The sequence below is a fragment of the Bubalus bubalis genome, chromosome 6 (genome assembly GCF_019923935.1).
Source record: "Bubalus bubalis isolate 160015118507 breed Murrah chromosome 6, NDDB_SH_1, whole genome shotgun sequence".
NCBI classification, from domain to species: domain Eukaryota; kingdom Metazoa; phylum Chordata; class Mammalia; order Artiodactyla; family Bovidae; genus Bubalus; species Bubalus bubalis.
This window is the reverse complement of record NC_059162.1, coordinates 59,795,173-59,818,311: the sequence shown is the minus strand read 5'-3', so window position 1 is coordinate 59,818,311 and position 23,139 is coordinate 59,795,173. Positions and strand designations below refer to the sequence as shown.

General features: G+C 38.7%; 1 protein-coding gene across 3 annotated transcripts in view; it reads left to right on the top strand.

Annotated features, from left to right (window-relative positions):
• The first annotated feature begins 2,124 nt into the window (after positions 1-2,124).
• Positions 2,125-23,139, top strand: part of PRKACB (protein kinase cAMP-activated catalytic subunit beta) — a 148,700-nt gene continuing 127,685 nt past the window's right edge. For 2 of the 3 annotated variants that reach the window (XM_025288385.3, XM_044944785.2), the window contains exon 1: positions 2,128-2,405. In XM_025288385.3, the coding sequence (XP_025144170.2) occupies positions 2,360-2,405 (46 nt within the window). In that variant the 5' untranslated portion in view covers positions 2,128-2,359. Of the gene's footprint in view, positions 2,406-23,139 lie in introns of all 3 variants that reach the window. The other variant, XM_044944780.2, reaches the window with a different exon arrangement.

The following is a 23,139-nucleotide window of genomic DNA, read 5'->3' as shown; positions in this document are numbered from 1 at the left end:
GATCCCCTGGAGGAGGAAATGGCTAGCCACTCCAATATTCTTGCCTGGAGAACTCCATGGGCAGAGATGCCTGGTAGGCTACAGTCCATGGGGTCGAAAAGAGTCTGACACAACTGAGCAACTAAGACACTTCTAATGCTATTTACTGAACTTGCTGTGTGGGTATGGTGAAATATCACACCCACAACACAAAACTAAATGTGACTGGAAGGATGTGACATTGTTGCAGCACTGTTGCATGCTGACACAAACCTTACACCTAGTCCAAATCCTCCTCTACAATTTTTATATTACTTGGATTTAGTGGAAACCCAGAAAATGATATAATGAATTTCCCCAAGAAATAAACTCATTATGCATGCATCTTTTCAAGACAAGGGGATTTAAATGGAGAGAAAGCAATTTACCATAACATCCACATAACACTATGGATAAAAAGTCATACTTTGGAGCACCATTGCTGCTGCTGCTGCTGCTGCTGCTGCTGCGTCGCACCGTCCCTGGGATTCTCCAGGCAAGAACACTGGAGTGGGTTGCCATTTCCTTCTCCAATGCAGGAAAGTGAAAAGTGAAAGTGAAGTTGCTCAGTTGTGTCCGACTCTCAGCGACCCCATGGACTGCAGCCTACCAGGCTCCTCTGTCTATGGGATTTTACAGGCAAGAGTACTGGAGTGGGTTGCCATTGCCTTCTCCTGGAGCCCCATTACAGAGGTTCAAATCCTGCTTCCACAATATACTAGCTGTGTAATCTAGGGCAAACTGCTTAACATCTTTGTGCATTAGTTTGTTCATAAGTGAAATCATGATAGTAAAACTCCATCTCATAGAGTTCTTGAGGATCCAATGAGTTGCTATCTGCATGGTAGTACTTGGAATACAGTACCTGATATAAACCTTTGATAAATTAACAGAATTAGTTATAAGAAATAATGGGAAGAACTTACTGAGAAATTTCTACAGTTACCACTCTGCTTTTGTCAGTAATGAAAGCTATTTTAAAAAATTCTGAGAGATTTCCAATGCTGACTTTGAAATCTACAAGTATCCACTAAATATCTTCTGTGCCTGGTGTCTTGGGGACACAAAATAAATTTACGTAGTCTCTGTGCCTCCTGAAGTTATTCTACACTAAATTTAGAATAAGGACTTGCCTGGTGGTAGAATAAATGCTCACAGCGCAAAGTTCAAAGAAATATGCAACAAAAAACACTAGAGTGCCACATAAATTACTTGGTTTCAGTTCAGTTCAGTTTACTATTCACAATTCAAGTGCTCTAAGATGTATACTAAGGAAAACGCCACTACCAATTGGGAATGCATTTATTTTGACATCTACGCAGACAGTTGCTAAATACAATGACTCACATCAACAGACGTTCTGCAGAAACAGCAATACTTTCCGTTCTTTCCGCTTGGGGTATCTGACAAAACCTGAGAGCAATCCCGCAAAACCACAGCGGATGAAAGTTGCACGGGAAACATCAAAGGGATAGTGACCGACGATCTAAGAACCGGGAGGAAAGCGTGGTGGGCTCGGCGAATACCTGGATCTGGGACGCAAAGAGAGGCTCCGAACCACGATCGGAATTAGGGACGAGGTTGTTTCCATGGCTTGATACTGATCAGTCCGCAAAGCCCAGAGGCGAGAAACAAGGGGTTCCCCTCCTGTGCCATCTCCTCCCAGACCGTGCGATCCTCTCGGACCGGTGGGGCTATGGGGCCACGGAAGCTTCTGAGCGAGGAGCCGCCGCGATGCGGGGCACAAAGAATGCAATGCAAACCGCTTTAAGGCCTCCCGCGGCCCCGCTCCAGGGCATGACCAACGCCATCTAAGAGACGACAGGTTCCTGAAACCTAACGGTCCCGACGCCGCCTCCCATATCTCTGGGATGGGCATCCGAGAGTAAGCCCGGGCCACCACATGCCAGCCCCGTGGGCCGCTGAGGTGCCAGGCCGGGTTACCCGGACAGAGGCTCCCCTCAGCCCGCCGCCCGCGTCCCGGGCCGTCACGTCACTTCCGGCGCGCGCGCCCGCTGGCGAAGAGGGACAGGGTCCCGGGCCCGGGTGCGCGACTGCCCGGGGGCGCGCAGGGGGGGCGGGGCGGGGGAAGGGGGAGTGTCTGCCCTCCGCCGCCGCCGCCGCCACCGCCACCGCTGTTGCCGCCGGGGCTGAGTTCGCTGAAGCCCTGGCTTCAGAACCTGCCCAGTCTTCCCGCCCGCATTCTGGGCGCCAGCCCCGGGAGCACTGAGTGCTGTGACCGGTGTAGAAGTGGGAGCTGCCGTAGCCTGTGGAGCGGCGGGGACGGTGCCAGCCCCGCTTCCCTTCCCTTCCCTCACCCCTTCCTCCCATCGCCCCAGTCATGGGGAACGCGGCGACCGCCAAGAAAGGCAGCGAGGTGGAGAGCGGTGAGTCAAGGGCCGGGTCTGGGGGCCCGCTGGGCGGGCTGGCGCGGGGTCGGAGCCCGGAGGCCGCAGGCATGGTCCAGGCCTCAGCGGCCGCCGGGAACCACTCAAGGGGGCCCCAGGGACCAGCTGCCTTCCTCCTCCACTCCCTCCCCCCAGCTCCGGCGAGAGAGCTGAGCGTCGAGGGCCGGATGGAGAGGGCGAGGGAGGAGAGAGGTCCCCGTGACTCCCTTTTACACTAGAGCGGGGGGACTCCCGAGATTAGACACTTCCCCAAATATGGTCGGGATAAAGAAGTCTCGTGGACCATCCCAAGCCGTCTCTCCCTCCCCGCCCCCTGACCCCGTCCCCCGCTTTGGGAGCCACAGGTAGTGTTGACTCTCTTTCCTCCATCACTTGGGTCTAACCCAATTTTATCGTCAGGTGAGGGACTGCTGCTCTGGTTCTCCGCAGGTGAGGTTAATCCTAAATGGGTAACTGTTTTAGAGATCCTCCATCTCTTCAGGTTAGGAGTTGAATCATAAGAGTGAGCAGCAACTTTTCCCATTAGAGAAAAAAAGCAGGACAGATTTGCCTTCTCTTGAGACATGCAAAAATTTGCTACAATGTCTGTAAAACTTAAAGGTTACTCCGAGTTGAAGTGCTTCCAGAATACCATGGATTTCTTCTGAGAGCTGCAAGTGCAGGCTCTCTGCACTTTACTGTATGGCCATATGGTTTTGTTTATTTATCTGTGAGTCTGTCTGTTAGTCAGTCAGTAAATCTGGATGGTTTTTGCCTTTGCCCGGTACAACTCAGATCTTATAATTCAGAATGAACAGATAACAAGTATTTGTTTTGTCACTAGGAGTAAATGACATGTAAGCCCTTGAGGCAATGCCAGATGAATAGGGGATACCTGATGATTTATTCCAGTTTGTGTAAACAGTATTTTTTAATGTTTCTGTGTTTGTAACGTGTTTTAAGTTAATTTCATAATTTAGTCTCCCTCTCACCCCAATATCAGGGCTTCCCTTATGGCTCAGCTGGTGAAGAATCTGCCTGCAATGCGGGAGACCTGGGTTCGATCCCTGGGTTGGGAAGATCCCCTGGAGAAGGGAAAGGCTACCCAGTGTTCTGGCCTGGAGAATTCCATGGACAGTAAAGTCCATGGTGTTGCAGAGTCAGACACAACTGATAGACTTTCACTTCACTTCACTTCCCCCATAAGCAGGATCAATTTGGAAAGATCTAGTCATTCATTTTGTTTAATATGAATAGTTAGGTCAAATTATGTGGTTTGTGTTTCACCAATAAGATCTTGGTGTTAATTTTCAGGAGCTCCAGAAAAGTTCAATGTCTTCACTATGTGAGATGGACATTTTTAAAAAAATAATGTAGAGGTGGAACTTCAGTGGTCTTTTTTCTTATAATTGCACAAATGTAACTGTATAGAAAGTATTAAAAATGAGGGAAGTGTAAAGAATTGTTTCTGCTTTTTGTCATTTTCCTAATTTGAAGTTCTATTAACATAAAGATAAAATATGTACTAATGTATTACAAAGTGTGCTTGGTAATTGAATCATATCAGTGATTTTTTTTTTATTAACAAGTACTGGCCTGTACAATGTTTATATTTTTAATGGTGATAGTTGACTCTTTTGTGATCTATGTATTTCCGTTATTAAGGTTATCAAACAAATTCTCCCCTAGACATTTGAAGCTCCTAGCTATGAGATAATCTTAGAATATTTACTGGAAACAGAATGGAAACTTTAAAAATGTTTGAGTAAATTCTTTCATAAACTTTAACTGTTAGTGACAGCCTAGTTCTTAAGTATGTTAGCCAGCTTTTTATAGAAGTTTATTTATGGAAACTGAAGGTCATTATAGTAGTTTGAATACATATTCTGAAGTGATAAGAGAAAATAACTGTCTCACTGGACAATCATTTGAAATGTCACATGTTGATTAGTTTGTAATTTCATTTGGAGCAATGTTATCAGGTACATGTTGCTGCTGGTCTACCATGGTGAACAAAGACATTTTAATCTATGTATCTTAAAATTTAATGAAAGAATAACTTATACCATTATATAGCTAACTGATTTGTATAGTTTTAGAAAATTACTTTTGAAAATATATGGCTTTCAAATTTTGAATATTTAAACTTCAATATATGCCTTTCAGACTTTGAATGTAGTTATTTAAACCTGGCATGCTATCATCCATGGGCCAAAGGGTAGACACGACTGAGCAACTGAGTTGAATTTAAACTTCAACCAATACATAAAAGTATAAGCGTTTAGAAATGTAAGTGGTCCTAGAGATCAGCCTATGTAATCATTCCTTTTCAAAGCCAGAGAACTTGACCTTTGAAGAAGCAGGAGCTGAGATCATATTGTTAGTGATATCAGAGTAAGGAATTGAATCTGGTCCCCTGACCCATTCTGCATTACTAACTAATCAAGTAGCACAAATATTTTCAAAGTGTCTACCAAGCGTATTAGTTTCATATGGAGACCCTGTAAGTAAAAGCTCAAGAAGTTTTACTATCTAATGTGAAAGAGAAAATATACATGTAAAAGTTAACTGAAAAGCAAAATATGACAAATGCTAACATTATGGAATATGAGATTAAAACTCTGAAAACTACCAATAGGAAAGTGTTTGATTTGAAATGATTTAAAAATATCAGGTCAGTTAGGATTTGAGGTTTGGCTCATCCCTCATACAGGTGACTCTGGACCTTAGTTCTAAAAATATTCCAGAACAATAAAGTTGGGCATAAAAATATTTGAGAAGGGTCTTAGTTAGCTTGGACCATCTGGTGCTTATGTTGTATTGTACTGAAATCTGTACTCCAATGCTTGCTGTACTGCGCTCAGTCATGTCCAACTCTTTGTGACCCCATGGGCTGTAGGCCACCAGACTCCTCTGTCCATGGAATTTTCCAGGCAAGAATATTGGAGTGGGTTGCTATTTCCTTCTCCAGGCGATCTTCTCGACCCGGGGATTGAATGCATGTCTCTCTTGCGTCTTCCCCATTAGCAGGCGGGTCCTTTACCACTGTGCCACCTGGGAAGCCCAACATTAAGTTGGGTACCTATTCTACTGTGGTAAACTGAGAAATTGTATTGAGATGTCTTAAAACTTAATGAAAGAGCAACTCTTACTTTTACATACCTGCTTGTTTTGTATATTTAAAAAAAAGTTACTCTCATAAATATCAGTCAGTTCAGTTGCTCAGTTGTGTCCGGCTCTTTGTGACCCCATGGACTGTAGCACGCCAGGCTTCCCTGTCCATCACCAACTCCTGGAGCTTGGTCAAACACATGTCCATCGATTCGGTGATGCCATCCAACCATTTCATCCTCTGTCATCCCCTTCTCCTAAATATAGTAAATAAATATAGGAGTCTTCTCATAAATTTAGGGGTCTCAAAATTTGAATGTAGTTATTTAAACCTCAGCTAATAGGCAGAAGTATAAATTTTAGAAAAATAAGTGAACGTATAAAATTCTCTGAGAAATTTTAAACTTGTCATTCAAAATTGTTTCACTTATCCTGTCTTTCACTTTATTCACAGTCCCCAACATAAAAATCATGTCACCTATTTTAACCTGAAAGTGTTTTTTAATTTCATGAAAAAAAAAGAAAAACCACACACACACACAGTGGATTTCCGTTCCCCTCGCATGTTGCCTGTGGGCTTTATGTGTAACACTGTCAGAACCATGGTGCTGAGGCCTGTGGTTACAGTGTTGGTAGAGGTTTGGGTGCACATTCTTCTGTGACTACAAGTGCTAGAGCCACTAGTGTTCATACAATGATTTTTATTTTTATGTTTTCCAGAGTGTTTCTCTGTCTTAAGAACCTTTGAAGATGAATGGAAGCTAGTCACCCACTAGTAGACTAGATTCAACCAAAATGTAGGTTTCATAAAAACCAGCATTTTTTAAGGGTTTACTATGTGCCAGATTCTTTCAAGTTTGCATGCATAGTTTTCTTAATCTTTTCAGCTATATAACATAGTTCAGTTATTCTCCATTTTATATTATAGATGAGAAAAAGGAGGCTCAGAGAGCCTAAATGACTTGCCTAAGGTTGCACAGCTAGTTCAGTGAAAGGGTAACATTTGAACTAGGCAGGTTAACCTTAGAACCTGAAATCCTAACCACCGTGCAAACACCCTCTGTATGTAACAGAAAAGCTTATTCTGAGACACACAGAATAGCTTAGACTTCACTTTAATCAGTATTATTATAGGAAATTTTGGTTGTTTTCAATAGTGACTATTTGGATATAATAGATACCTTAAATGAAAGTTATTTTTTTTCCTTGTGCTTGTCTTCTAGATTCAATTTCTATAAAATGAGGATGAATGATTAAATTACCTTGAAAGTCTTTTCAGATTTAATATGGTATAATTTCAGAGTAAGCCATAGAGAATTGATTTTATATACTTAAACCTTCATTAATATTTGTATTTAATTTTTTCTTCTCATTCATATATGTATAGTTTCCCTTTCTCTGAAATAGCCAATTGAAAAATTACTTTTTGAACTTGTACTGCCATTTTAAAAGTATTTAGAAATTTGCATTTTATACCATGGTTTGCATGGTTTGGCACTATCTGATCAGACTTTCTGCTGTGATAGAAATGTTCCTATCTATATTGTCTTTTGTGGTTGCCACTAGCTGCCTGCAGCTATTGAGCACTTGAAATGTAACCAGGGCAACTGAGAAACTGAATTTTTAACTTACATGCGGCAGTTAGTGTTTGATATATTGGACAGCACAGGTTTAGAGCATAGCATAGTTTAGAGCATGGTGGTGGTGGTGATTTAGTCACTAAGTCGTGTCCGACTCTTGCGACCCCATGGACTATAGCCTGCCAGGCTCCTCTATCTATGGAATTCTCCAGGCAAGAATACTGGAATAGGTTGCCATTTCCTTCTCCAAGTTTAGAGCATAGCATGTAATAAAAACACCAACCTATCTTTCCATCATCTTTGTAATTTGTAGATCCTCACAAGTGTTCATAGATGAACAAAATGCTATATTTATCTTTTCTCATACTAGAAATTAACTTATTTCTTCAGTTTTTCCTCTAAATAAGCTTTTACAAACCTAGTGAACTAGTAATTTGTATATAATCTGTAGAGTTAGGTACAAAGTTAATTTCCTTATTGGACTCTACTAGAAGTAGAATTTTTTAGTTTTTAATACTAGAACTCAGTGAATATATTTCAATGAAAATTTTTATAGCTTTGAATAAGAACAAATTTAGTGATCTCATATCTTATTCATGTCTTTAAACTTTCAGTTAGTTTTTAAAGGAAAATTGGTAACATTCCATTTTGATAGATTCGCAGAAGAATTTTGGAATAGTCTTCATTAGTTTAAAAAATAAAAAAAATCAAAACAAACAGCCACACTATTTGGATGATAAATACTAATATCACATTCAGTTCCATGATTCTGTGATTCAATTTTATGCAGATTATTTACTGTATAAAATTACCTCCTGTTCATGAGCCATTTTTCTCATTCTCCTGGTCAGTGTCCTACACTTAGGATATTGTTGCTTTTCATTGCCAGCAACAGGATAATTAGAGCCATGAAAGCTAGTTTAGAAAAGTAAGCCATGGCTGAGTGGTAGAAGCAGCACATGAAAAGATCCTAGGTAAGTCAGCATATAGCTATTAAGATTCTTTCAGATAGTGTATGCTAAGTTACTTCAGTCATGTCCCACTCTTTGCGACCCCGTGGACTGTAGCCTGCCAGGCTCCTCTGTCCATGGGATTCTCCAGGCAAGAATACTGGAATGGGCTGCCATGCCCTCCTCCAGGGGTTGGAAAGGGATTGAACCTGCGTCTTTAACCTGTCCTGCATTGGCAGGTGGGTTCTTTCCCACTAGCCCCAGCTGGGAAGCCCAGATAGTCAGGAGTTGACCATAATCATTCTGATATTCCATTAAATTAATAAAATAAGTAATTAGTATAGTTTATAAAATTGTCTGTATATGTGATAATAAATGCTAGTATACATATATGTCCAAATTTCCTCAAAGGAATAAATCTTAAGGTTTTTAGTGGGGAAAGAAAAAAACTACGTTAAATAGAAAAATGTGGAATTTATGGGAGGTAAATATACCTAGGTCAGTACCATATTATATTGAGTATTTTTCTTAATTTAAAAAATATTCCTTCAAGAGTATCTTCTGTTGTTCTTTTCTTTGTTCATTCAGTCATGCTTTCATTTATTCAAACATATTGAGTGCCTAAAACGTGACAGATTTTATGCAAGTCTGTGGGAATAAAGATTGAATAGGACCCAGTACCTGCTCCAGAATGCCCGTATTTCAGAAGAGGGAGACAGACATGTCAACAACTTAATTAAAGAAAAAAAAAAACAACTGTTAAAAATGGCTTCTTGAGTTCACTGGGGGAACCAGTAGAAAGTATAGTCATTTCCACTGAGGTGGGTGGGGGTTGAAGTCCAAAAAGGCCTTCAAAGAAGAGGTGAGTCCTGGGTTGAGCATTGAAAACAGTAAGTGTTCAACAGTAGAATTACAGGAAGAAGAAGTGTGTTCTGAGAAGACGGAACACACAGAGTGAGCAGATCTAGAGGGTTGAAACAGCATGACATATTCCAGGAAGAAAGTAAGTTGTTCATTTTGACTAAAAAGGATGGGGTTGGTGGTAGGAAAGAGGGGAGATTGTACAATGAAAGATGAGACTCAAGAAATGGACAGAGACCATAAAATGCAGAGTCTGAATTTCATCCTATGGGATAAAACTATCAAAGCTACTGTGGACTCTGAAATAATAGAAAGATATGATAAAATTTGGATTTTAGAGAGATTATTTAGATGGTGATGTGAAAATGGCATATGGAACAAGTGAAGTGGAGGCAGGAAATCTATTAGAAGACTCTCTCTCTCAAGTGAGGGACTTTGAGGGTCTGGATCAAGATGGTAAAGGTAGGGGTACAGGAAGGACCTAAAATGTAAGAAATTTGGAAACTAAAAATGAGCAGACTATGCTTTACTGATTGCATTTGGGAAATGAAGTAAAGGAGAGATTGGGAATAACTCCCAAGTTTTTAGCTTCTTTGCCTTGGTGGGTGGGTTGTGATGCCAGTAATGGAGTCAGGAAATGAATATAAGGGAAGGAACAGATTTGGGGGCAGGGCATGTTGAACTTAGGGTGCCTATGGAATTTCTGAGAAATGATATCTGTTTGGTTATTTCATATGTGGATTGTATATAATTCTCTCAACTGTGGGGGAAAAATGACCTTGGATGATCGGATGCTCTTTTCCGATCATCTCAGGGGATCGGAGCATCTCAGTTTGCTCCCCTTCTAAGGCCAGCTGTTTAGAATCTATAGAACTGTGTATGACATCTGATGTAACTTCTATAAATTAAGAACTGTAGAAACTAAAAGTTTAGCTTTTTTTGAAAAAAGTAAAAGCCAGAGCACTGATGAGAACATTGTAACTTTTAAAGAAACAAAATTAAAGTCAGATAAAATGTGTTACTTTCATAATTAAAGTATGCATCCTGTAAGCTATTGAGCTTTGTAGAGTCATGTGGAGTAGCAGAAAAACATGTAAAATATTGTACCAACATATATTGTACTAAGTATCAATATTCTTCTCCCAGAGATCTTTAAAATAGATATTGAAAAGTTAAAGTGTGATTTAATAGTAAGAGTGTGAACTCAGAATAAGAAAAATCTAAATTCTATCTTCTAATTATTTCCATTAGTTCACTTTAGATAACTGTTTTAATACCTCCAAGCTGTACTATAAAATTAAGAAGGACAAATTTGTTACAGAGGTTATGGTCTTTTCTGGCCTTATAGTTCAGTGATTTCCATATATGTTTATTAAAAGAAAGAAGGTTTATTTTTAAAGTAGCAAGACTTGAGAATTAAAGACTATCACAAAATTATGTGGGTAGAGAATTGGCAAATGAGCCTCAGTGTAAGCAAATACACAGTAATATATTTAGGGGAAATTTTTTGATCTGTACTTAAAGAATTATAGTTTCTGAATTTTGGCCTAAGAAACAAATTTTGAATCACTATTGATCCTTGAAGATATTCTCATGTTCTACTGTAGGTAAAGAGACCATCTAAATATTGGTCATCAGGGGAGTAGATTTGAAACAAGACATAAAACGTTCTGTTCTTAGTGAAAAACCCTTAGGATGTTATGTGTAGTATTGATGTTTCGTGTATAGCAGAAGTGGAGAAAAGTTAAAATCAGGGAGAGCTAATAGGAGCAAGAGAATTGAACATCTGTTGTTTAAGGATAAACTAAAAAACGAAACAAACCTGGAAGTCTCTATTCTGTAATAGGTCTACATGATTGAAGTATATAAACCAAATAGTATAGGTAGAGAAAATTGTTCAGATCAGATCAGACAGATCAGTTGCTCAGTCGTGTCCGACTCTTTGCGACCCCATGAATCGCAGCACGCCAGGCCTCCCTGTCCATCACCAACTCCCGGAGTTCACTTAGACTCACATCCATCGAGTCAGTGATGCCATCCAGCCATCTCATCCTCTGTTGTCCCCTTCTCCTCCTGCCCCCAATCCCTCCCAGCATCAGAGTCTTTTCCAGTGAGTCAACTCTTCGCATGAGGTGGCCAAAGCACTGGAGTTTGAGCTTTAGCATCATTCCTTCCAAAGAAATCCCGGGGCTGATCTCCTTCAGAATGGACTGATTGGATCTCCTTGCAGTCCAAGGGACTCTCAAGAGTCTTCTCCAACACCACAGTTCAAAAGCATCAATTCTTCGGCACTCAGCCTTCTTCACAGTCCAACTCTCACATCCATACATGACCACAGGAAAAACCATAGCCTTGACTAGATGAACCTTTGTTGGCAAAGTAATGTCTCTGCTTTTGAATATGCTATCTAGGTTGGTCATAACTTTCCTTCCAAGGAGTAAGCGTCTTTTAATTTCATGGCTGCAGTCACCATCTTCACCTGAATTTAAAACATGAGAACTTACAAGCTATTCCTCAAAACTTATAAAAGCTAGTTGTACAGCAATAAAAGAAGTACAGTGAAACCTTCATAAACTTGGCTTCAGTTCAGTTCAGTTGCTCAGTCGTGTCCAACTCTTGGCGACCCCATGAATCGCAGCACGCCAGGCCTCCCTGTCCATCACCAACTCCCGGAGTTCACCCAGACTCACGTCCATCGAGTCAGTGATGCCATCCAGCCATCTCATCTTCTGTCGTCCCCTTCTCCTCCTGCCCCCAATCCCTCCCAGCATCAGAGTCTTTTCCAATGAGTCAGCTCTTCGCATGAGGAGGCCAGAGTACTGGAGTTTCAGCTTCAGCATCATTCCTTCCAAAGAAATCCCAGGGCTGATCTCCTTCAGAATAGACTGGGTGGATCTCCTTGCAGTCCAAGGGACTCTCAAGAGTCTTCTCCAACACCACAGTTCAAAAGAAAAAAAAAGAAAAAGTAAAAAAAAAGCATCAATGTTTTCCAGCAATTTTTAAGTTACTAAAGATACTAGCTGAATTTATAAAAACAAATGCTTTTACCTTTAAACACAAATAATCAGTTAAATATATTTATTCTTGGCTTAGAGAATAAATATATTTCCCTGATATGAGGTTATAACCATAATGCAAATAATAAATTATTTCCCTGATATGATAACTTAAATTGCTTAAATAGAAATGGAGATATAGCTTAAATTTTTATATTTTAATGTATTATAATTCATCTATTCATTTATACGTATTTTTTATTTTGGAGGAGGGTCATGAAGGAGATAGAGAGTTGCCTTCTTGTTGCTCATAGTATAGTGAAAGCTTTAAATAAGTAAATGTACAAACACAAGAATTTTGTTTGGAAGTACAGTATAGAGTATTTCCTGTGGTAATTTGGTTTTTCACTTTTTGATTATAATATAAATTAGATTCAGTAATGTTCTGTATCTTTGTGGATAGTTTTCAGAACCAAATTTGGGACTCCTTTAGAGAAATGAAATAATTGACAGTTCACAGTGAGGGCTGACTCTGTGGTACATTTGACATTAGGACTGCCTCACAAAATCCAATGTAAATTCCCTATCTTTAGCTGACTTGCTATTAAAAGGTATAAAGTCCCAGGCTTTATGGCCATTGTTTTAAGGTTGTATTCCCTGTTGCCTACTGTTCATATAATGTTAACTTTTCAATGACTTAAAACTTTTGTTTTTTAGTAAAACAACTATTGAATCTAAACCTGTAAGTCCTTGGCAAATCTGTATTACCCATCTGGACCTTGACTCAAAAAATTAAAGATATTGTGTTGAGATCTCATTATTTTGGGGTCCTACTTAATAAAATAAGTATTCAATTTCTGTAGCACTTATTCGAGTAGAAGACTATAGAGCATCAGCAGACCACTGTGGTATGTGAGCCACAAAGTTGAGAGAACATGTTTGTACAGATGTTACTTAGCTTCTTTTGTAAGAGTCGGTTCTGTTTATAATTTAGCTCCTCCTATTCTAGTTCAGCTTGCTAGATGTATCATGGATAGTAAGTAAGTAGTCAAGCTGGAATTTGAACTTAGGCAGTGTGGCTCTAGAGTCTGTGTTCTTAACCACCATGTTATATTAGCTACTTCATTAAAAATTTATAAATGCTTTAGTTATCTCTTTCATAATAATCTTACCAGTGCTAGAAAACTCAGTCCTATATTAGCAAGGGTTCTGCCAGAGAAACATTGTTAATAGGCTATATATTAAGAGCTATACTGCAAGTTGGGGGCTGGCTGGGCAAGTCTGAAATCCATGGGGTAGATTGTCAGGAAGAGCATGCTGGAACTCTCAGATATAGGCTGAAGCTGCAGCCCACAGGCTGACTTCAGGGAGACTTCAGTTCTGCTCTTCCAAGACCTTTCAGTTGATTGAATCAGACCCACTCAGTTTATCTAGGATAATCTTCTTTACTTCAAGTGACCTGATTATGGACTTTTCATCACATCTACAAAATACCTTCACAGCAACACCTAGATTAGTGTTTCATTATCTGAAGACTGTACCCTAGCCAGATTTATCTCAGACATCTTTTTCTTTTTTAACCCTGAGCTGGAGGATGGGGGAAGCTTTTCATTTTCCTAAGCCAGAAATGGAACTTTCTATTTTATTGTCAGTCTTCATTTATTTATTAATCACTCTTGGACCTCCTCAACATCAGCCCCCCCAGCCCCCCTTGCTATTACCACAGCTAAAGATTTCAAGTGTTTTGCTAGAGAAGGCATTTATATGAACCATGTTATCTTTAAAGTAAAATTAAAAAAAATAAACAGGAGTCTCAAAATAAAAGGCAGAGAAAGATTGAACCCGAAAACTGATAGTGAGATTAGTTACTATATTTGAGCATAAAATTTAGCACTTTTTACATAGCAAGGAAGTTACACAGTATAGAACCTCTTTTGAATTCACTGAAATTCTAACAGGAACTCAGTATTGAATTCTAACAGAAATTTAATCTATCTAAAAATAAGGAGCTTTGGTCTACATAATTCATAAGATAACTATTGTTTAATAAAAGAGAGAAATCTCTCTAGAATCCTAGATACAAGAAGGAGGGTTTCAGAAAGTTGCCTGCAGTTATTACTACTTTGGGGGGTGTAATTCTTATTTGGGGGTAATAATAATAGTGTAGTACTTAAGTATCATAAGTGCTTTAATCCCATTTATTTTATTTGATCCACCTCACAGCCCAATGTGGTCTGTAATTTCATTAACACCATTTGCAGGTGAAAAAACTGAAGCAGTTAAGTAATTTGCCCAATAGCATATAAACTGGGATTCAAATTCAAGTAGTCTTGGCTGCTCAGTCACTTCAGTTGTGTCTGACTCTTAATAATCCTATGTAGCCTGCCAGGTTCCTCTGTCTGTGGGATTTTCCAGGCAAGAATATTGAAGTGGGTTGCCGTGCCCTCCTCCAGGGGATCTTCCTGACTCAGGGATTGAACCCATATCTCTTATGGCTCCTGCATTGGCAGGTGGGTTCTTTACTATTAGTGCCACTTGGGAAGCCCAAGTAGTCTTTAGAACCTGCAATTTTAACCATTACCTAATCTGCCATCTATAGTATACATTGTACTTTTTTCATTTTTATGTCATGAATTTTCCCATACAGTCAGATGTCATTCTGTAGGGAATTTTTAACATTCAGTGTGTTAAATTTATTAAAATAATAACATTTATAGAACTAATTTTTTAACTCTTCACTTCAATAGTAACCATTCTCCCTACTTCCAATAGCTTTGATTAGTTTTGGTTACTTTATAAATGCAATCATACAGTGGGTAATCTTTTGTGTCTGATTCATCCCTACTGTTGAGTATAGTTAGAAACTATCCATTCTCTTGGCTGTATTGTATTCTATTGTTTGAGTATATCACAATTTACTCATTCTGTTGTTGCTATATGTTAAGTTTCTATTTGAAGGCTATTATAATGGTGCTCCTCTAAACATTCTGGTACATGTATACAGGTGAACATATGTATGAATTTCTATTGAGTATATACTTAGTTGTAGAATTCAGTTTTAATAGATATGGTTAATAGTTTTCTGAAGTTGTGGTGCCAATTTGCGTTACTATCAGCATTGTATGAGCCTTCTCAAGTTCTACAATCTCAACACCTTTTGGGTTTTCTTTCCTTTTTTACTGTAGCAAAATACTTGTGTTCCATTGTATGATTATGTACTATCTTTTTAAAAAGGCAGCTCCTGTTGTTGGGCATTTAAGTTGTTTCATTCTTTTTTGAAAAGTGTTGAGATTAGTATTATTGTAGATTTATTTTTTAAGACTCCTGATACATGTTTTCTATGTACATAAACATACAAAAACATGAGGGTTTGTTTCATTGAAATATAAGAATGTTACTGTAACTTTTAGATTTTTAGTTACTCAGCATGAAATAGCATCTCATACTTTTCAGTTGATTTTATTGCCAGCAAAAGTTGAACTTTCTGTTTTTTAGTAATTTTTGTATTTTTAATGAGTAACCTGTGCTTATATTTCAGTTGAAATATTTGAGTGTCTTTATTATCATTATTAACCTTTTTCTGGCTCTGTGTTATAAACTTTTCCTATTTATCTTTCAGCTTTACAAAAATTTAAATTTTTATGTAATCAAAAGTATGTTTTACAGTTTTTATCTTTGGTATCATGCTTTAAAAGACCTACTCATATTTTCGACTATTCAATTCCACACTCTCTTCTTCCCCTTTATGTATGTGTATGTGTACGTATATACATGTATTTGTACTGTAAACATATATATATGTATATTCAAGTTTTATCATTTGAAAAATAATATGAAAATGTAAACTTTCTTCCTCTGTGCTGTGTTCTCTCATTTTTATCAAATCTCCTTCAAAACCAAACTTCTTAATAGGCTGATTTCACAGTTTCTACTTTCTTTCCTTTTATACTTCACATCCTAAGGTTGATCTCTATTCCTGCCTGCTTTGGCAAGTATCATCAGTAATCCTCTTTTTGACCTTTTTTCTTTAGTTTCTCTGTTCGTGGTGTTTCCCCAGTGAGTCATCCACTCAAGTTACTTCAGGTACTGCCACTTCCTATTCCTATCTTTGTGCTAATAGATGTCTTTCTTCAGTTCTCCAGTCATGTTTAATTTTTACTTGGCTATGTTACCTGGAAAGTCAAGTTGAGGAAATTTTCTTTTCCCTAAATCTGTATCCCCTATTTTGGTGAAAATTGAGAAACAAGTCATGTAAGCCAGAAATCTGGGAGTCATTTTAGATTGTTTCATTTTCCTTTTCCCCTACCTCTCATTGGTAACTGGGTCTTGTCAGTAATTTGTCCTCTCATTTCTCCTTATAGTCCTCCTATCTTAGTTCAGTTATCATCCCTTTCCAGGATATCTAAAAATATTTGCTTCATCAGTTTCCTTACCTTTGGTTTTCTTATGTGTATGTGTGCGTTTGTGCTCAGTTGTGTCTGATTCTTTGTGACCCTATGTACTGAAGGCCGCCACACTACTCTGCCCGTGGAATTTTCCAGGCAAGAATACTGGAATAAGTCACCATTTCCTCCTCCAGGGGATCTTCCTGACCCAGGGATCGAGCCCTCATCTTTTGTTGCATCTCCTGCATTGACAGGTGGATTCTTTACCACTGTGCCACCTGGGAAGCCCTCAGTTTTCTTAGCTATCTCCCAAATCTGATCTGGTTGCTCCCTACGTAAATCATTTTTATTTTACTCCATTGAATGTACAATAGAATCTATTCTTAGCATGGCATATAACGCCTGTCATAATTTGACCCTAGTATCTTGTTTGACTTCCTTCCTATCACTTCTTATAGCGCATTTTAAGATACAATAAGACATTGTTATTACCATGATTACCTTGGCATTGTTACTGACTTTAACACCCAAAGCTGTAGTATTCAGAAGCATGCCCCAAATGCAAAAGGATTGTTTTGCTAGCTAATGTTTATTAATATATTACAAATAATTAGTTTGAGCAAAACAAATCAGTCTACTGTGGGAAAAATGTATTGGGTTAATTTGAAACTAAATCAAAATAATTTTGTCTGCTATTTCTTGTTTATCTATATTAATATCTCCCATTAGTGTGGATTATTGAAAATTTCCTTGCCAAATATCTTCTTCCATTTTCTGATTTTATATAAACCTCTCAAAAGAGAATTGTGCATGTCTCAGATGGTAAAGAATCTGCCTGCAATGAAGGAGACCTGGGTTCGATCCCTGAGTTGGAAAGATCCCCCGGAGAAGGGAGTGACAGCCCACCGCAGTATTCTTGCCGGGAGAGTTCTGTGGACAGAGGAGCCTCTCAAAGGAATTAACGAAAGATATAAATAGTACCTGTACATAATTACTGATTTCCTGATAATCAAAAATACCCTTTTTAAGCTATAATTTCTGAAATTCACCCGGATATTTTTCTTTTATAAGACCTTTACCCATACTGTTTCTTGTCTGAAAGTCTTTTTTTCTCTTTTCCTTTCACCTTATTAACCCTTTATCACATCCTTCATATTTTATTTCAATTATTATGCTTTCAGGAAGATGTTCTCTGATCTCCCCACACTAGATTAAGGTCTCCTGTTATATATTTTCATGGAATCATGCCATTTTGTTTTAATAGTACAATTTTCCCCACTAAATTATAATGTCAGTTTTTGCTGTTGACTGAAATCTATCACATGGTGATATGCTCAGCACATAGTAGAGACTCAGGAAATACTTGGTGAATAGAGGAATACAGTTTCTTGATAGACAGAAGAGGATAAACTGGCAGTGTTTTTTTCTGAGAGATGCTTGTTTTAAATATAGTCATAACAATCTTGATATATCTAAAAATTACTGTAAAAAATATCTACTGATCCTATAGAATGATGTGCCAACTGGTGCTTGTAGTTTTTATTTTGTATATATTTCTAATATAAGATTGGAGAGATAGCCATCAAAATACTTCTGCTGGGTGGTAGAGAAGACTAATTATGTTCCTTGAAATAATTATATCTTTGTACTTGAATCCGCCTGCAATGCAGGAGACCCTGGTTCGGTTCCTGGGTTGGGAAGGTCCCCTGCAGAAGGGAAAGGCCGCTCACTCCAGTATTATGGCCTGGAGAATTCCATGGACGGTATAATCCATGGTTGCAGAGTTGGACATGACTGAGCCACTTTCACTTTTACTTGAACTTCAGGCCTGGTTTACTTGTTATATTAGAAGCAAAGTCTTAACAAGAAACTAATATTGCAAATGAGTCTTGTGAGCTTGACTCAAAAACAGAAGATCAAATGGAGATTTATTTTGCAGAATTGAGAATATAGTGGTATAGAAATGAATATCCATTGATGGCATTGCCATCAGATTGGAGGTTGAGTATCTGTCTATTCATAAGAGACAATATATGTAGTGCTTCTTGTTGTTGTTCAGTCGCAAAGCTGTGTCTGACTCTTTGCAACCTCAGGAACTAACACACCAGGCTCCTCTGTCCTCCACTGTTACCTGGACTTTGCTCAGATTCATGTCCATTGCGTCTGTGATGCTATCTAACCATCTCATTCTCTGCTGTCCTCTTCTCCTTTTGCCTTCAGTCTTTCGTACCATCAGGGTCTTTTCCAATGAGTCAGCTCTTTGCATCAGGTAGCCAAAGTGTTGGAGCTTCAGCAACAGTCCTTCCAATGAATATTCAGGGTTGACTTCCTTTAGGATTAAGTGGTTTAATCTCCTTGCAGTCCAAGGGACTCTCAAGAATACTCTACAATACCAAAGTTTGAAAGCATCAGTTCTTCAGTGCTCAGCCTTCTTCACATCTGTATATGACTACTGGAAAAACCATAGCTTTGAATATACAGACCTTTGTCAGCAAAGTGATGTCTCTGGTTTTTAATATGCTGTCTTAGGTTTGTCATAGCTTTCCTTTCAAGGAGCAAGAGTCTTTTAATTTCATGGCTGCAGCCACCACCTGCAGGGATTTTGGAGCCCAAGAAAATAAGATCTGTCACTGCTTCCACTTTTTCTCCTTTTATTTTACATGAAGTGATGGGGCTGGATACCATGAGCTTAGCTTTTTTTTTTGATGTTGAGTTTCAAGCCAGTGTTTTCACTCTCCTCTTTCACCCTCATCAAGAGGCTCTTTAGTTCCTCTGCATGTTCTGTCTTTAGAGTGGTATCTGCATATTTGTGGTTGTTAATATTTCTCCTGGCAATCTTGATTCTAACATGTGTTTTATCTAGCCTGGCATTTTGTATCCATATACCCTGCTTATAAGTTAAATAAGTAGGGTGACAATATACAGCCTTGCCAAACACCTTTCCCAGTTTTGAGCCTGTCAATTCTATGTCCGATTCTAATCGTTCCTTCTTGACCTGCATACTGGTTTCTCAGGAGACAAGTTAAAGTGGTCTGGTTTTCCCATCTTTTCAAGAATTTTCCATAGTTTGTTGTGATCCACACAGTCAAAGTCTCTAGTATAGTCAATGAAATAGAAGTAGATATTTTTCTGACACTCCCTTGCTTTCTCCATGATCCAGCAAATGTTAGCAATTTGATCTTTGGTCCCTCTGCCTCTTTGAAACCCAGCTTGTACATCTGGAAGTTCTCAGTTCATATACTGCTGAAGTCTAGCTTGAAGGACTTTAAATATAACCTTGCTAGCATGTCAGAGAAGGCAATGGCAGCCCACTCCAGTACTCTTGCCTGGACAATCCCATGGACGGAGGAGCCTGGTGGGCTGCAGTCCTTGGTGGGGTCACGAAGAGTCGGACACGACTGAGCAACTTCACTTTCACTTTTCACTTTCACGCATTGGAGAAGGAAATGGCAGCCCACTCCAGTGTTCTTGCCTGGAGAATCCCAGGGACGGGGGAGCCTGGTGGGCTGCCATCTATGGGTTCACACAGAATCGGACACGACTAAAGTGACTTAGCAGTAGCAGTTGCTAGCATGTGAAATGAGCGCAATTGTACAGTAGTTTGAACGTTCTTTGACATTGACCTTCTTTGGGATTGGAATGAAAACTGGACCTTTTCCAGTTCTATGGCCACTGTTGAGTTTTCCAAATTTTCTGACATATTGAGTGCAGCACATCTTTTAGGATTTTAAATAGTTCAGCTGAAATTCCATCATTTTTGAGATTGTACCTAAATATTGCATTTTGGACCCTTTTGTTGACTATGAGGGCTGCTCTTCTTCTAAGTGATCCTTGCCCACAGTAGTAGTTACAGTGGTCATCTGAATTAAATTCACCCATTCCTGTTTATTTTAGTTCACTGATTCCTAAGATGTTGATGTTCAGTTGTGCCCTCTCCTGCTTGACCACATCCAGTTTACCTTGATTCATGGACCTAACATTTCAGGTTCCTATGGAATGTTGTTCTTTACAGCATCAGACTTTACTTTCACCACCAGATGCATCCACTGTTGGGCATCATTTCTGCTTTGGCCCAACCACTTCATTCTTTCTGGAGGTATTAGTAATTGCCCTCCACTCTTCCCCAGTAGCATATTGGACACCTTCTGACCTGGGGGGCCACTCTTCCAGTGTCATATCTTTCTGCCTTTTCATACTGACCCGTGGGGTTCTCCAGGCAAGAATATTGGAGTGGGTTGCCTTTTCCTCCTTCAGTGGACTGCATTTTGTCAGAACTCTTCACTATGACCCATCTTAGGTGGCCTTGCATGGCATGGCTCATAGCTTCATTGAGTTATGCAAGCCCCTTTGCCATAACACAGCTGTGATCCATGAAGAGGGTCTTAAATGCATTGCTTCTCAATTGTGGCTTACCTCCTTTGGTGCCTGCCTTAATCTGATGTTGTTTTCCTAACCATTCTATGTTCTACCCATTTAATGAATTCCTTTTTTTTTTTCCTTAAAATACTAATATCAGTTTTTATGTTGTTGTTTGCTTTTGTTTTTTAACAACTTGACTAGTACATGTCCAAAAGTAGCCTAATTCATTTGTCCTCCCAGGAAAGGCAGCTAGAGGTCTTACTTGTATGCATATTTCATAGGACACCTGGGGAAACAATGAAATGTACTCTTAGCATGGATAGTTAAGTTCTTAGTCACAGGAATCAAGGAGCATAAGACTGTAATTGATAGTAGTTGGGAGAAATGTTTTGCATAGAACTCTGAAAGATGTTACTCCAAATTTCTTAAGAGATTGAGAGGAAATATTTTTAATGCATAAAACTGACAGGATTAATATCCAGAATAAAAATCATTTTATAAGTCAACAAAAAGATATATAAATGAAAGAAAAATACAGTAAAGGATATGAATAGGTACATTACTAAAGATGAAATCAGGTGATCAATTGACATATGAAAGGTATTTGACTTTAGTAATAATCAGTGAAGTGTGATTTAAAATGAGATGTCTTTTTTTCACTCATCAGATTAGCAGAGATGAACAGGTCACACAGTATTATGTACGGCAAGCATGATGAGTGTAAATTGAGCTAGCCCCTTCTGAGATGATATGGTTCTAACTATTACAACTGAAATGGGTATAAACAATAATCCAGGAATTCCCCTTTTAGGTATCTTCTTGATGGAAACACTTACACATGTGCAAAAATAAATTTGTATTTTTAATAAAGACAAGTATTGGCAAAAGTGTGAAGAAATTGGACCCTCATACACTTCCAGTGGAAATGTAAGATGGTGCAGCCACTTTGGAAACTGTTTACCAGTTTCTCAAAATGTTAAGCACCAAACTGCCATACCCAGCAGTTTTTACTCTTAGAAATTTATCCAGGAGATTTAAAAACATATGTCTACCCAACAAGTTGTACATGAATGCTCATAGCAGCATTATTTATAATAGCCATGAAGTGGAAACAACTGGTGAAACAGAATGTGGTGTATCTGTACAATGGAATACTATTCAGCAATAAAACTTAGCAAAGTATTACATGCTACTACATGGATGAAACTCAAAAACATTATGCTAGGTGGAAGAAGTGAGACACAAAAGACTGTGTATTGTGTAATTTCGTTTATATGAAAGTGAAAAAAATCTATGGATAGAAAGTAGAATAGTCGTTGCTCAGGGCATGTGGTGGAAATGGAGAATGACTGCAAATGGGCATGAGGTTCCTTTTGGGGTGATGGATATCTAAAATTTAGTAGTGGAGTTGGTTGTACAACTATAAATTTACTTTAAAAACCCCACTGAACTGTACACTTAGTACTGGTTAATTTATGATATGTAAATTATATCATTAAAACTGTTAAAAATTATTATTGGCTGGGGACTTTATAAACATTGTAACCTAAGATGGTAGGCAAACACTTGCATGAAGGATTGTGGAAAAAATTAAGACCAGAGGTATAGCATGTCTTTTATTAGGAGAAATAAAATGAGAAACAGAGGGAAGAGATGAGGAGGAGAGGAAGATATAGAGAGAGGAGAGGGAAGAGGGAAGAATACAGATGTTCCTTACACTTTGTTTGTAACAATGGAAACTGAATAACCTAAAGGCATCAATAGAGAAACAGCTAAGTGAAATATGATGGATTTGAAATAAGTAACTTGCAAAAAGGTATGCAGATCATGATACCATTCAGGTATATTAAAAATTAGTATATATGATATTTGTGGAAATTACATATGTAAAAATATAAAAAAGAAACTTTAAGGCTACAAGAAAATTTAGAATAGTGGTTGCTTCTAGGGAGCAGAGCAGGAGAATCAGGATAGGGTGGAAATCAAGAGGGCCTTTAGTACTGTATATAATCTAATTTCTAAATAAATACTACATTCAAAATAGTATAATTTTTTACAGTATAAACAGAAAAAATTGACCTTAAGCAAATATTCTAAAATATAAATAGCAGTATTTCTGGATAGTCAAAACTATGGTTTTTGCAATAGTCATGAAACTCCAGTACTTTGGCCACCTCATGCGAAGAGTTGACTCATTGGAAAAGACTCTGATGCTGGGAGAGATTGGGGGCAGGAGGAGAAGGGGACTACAGAGGATGAGATGGCTGGATGGCATCACTGACTCGATGGATGTGAGTCTGAGTGAACTCCGGGAGTTGGTGATGGACAGGGAGGCCTGGCGTGCTGCGATTCATGGGGTTGCAAAGAGTCGGACACAGCTGAGCGACTGATCTGATCTGATCTGATCTGATGTAGAGATGTGAGAGTTGGACCATAATGAAGGCTGAGTACTGAAGAACTTATGCTTTGTAATTATGCTGGCGAAGACTCTG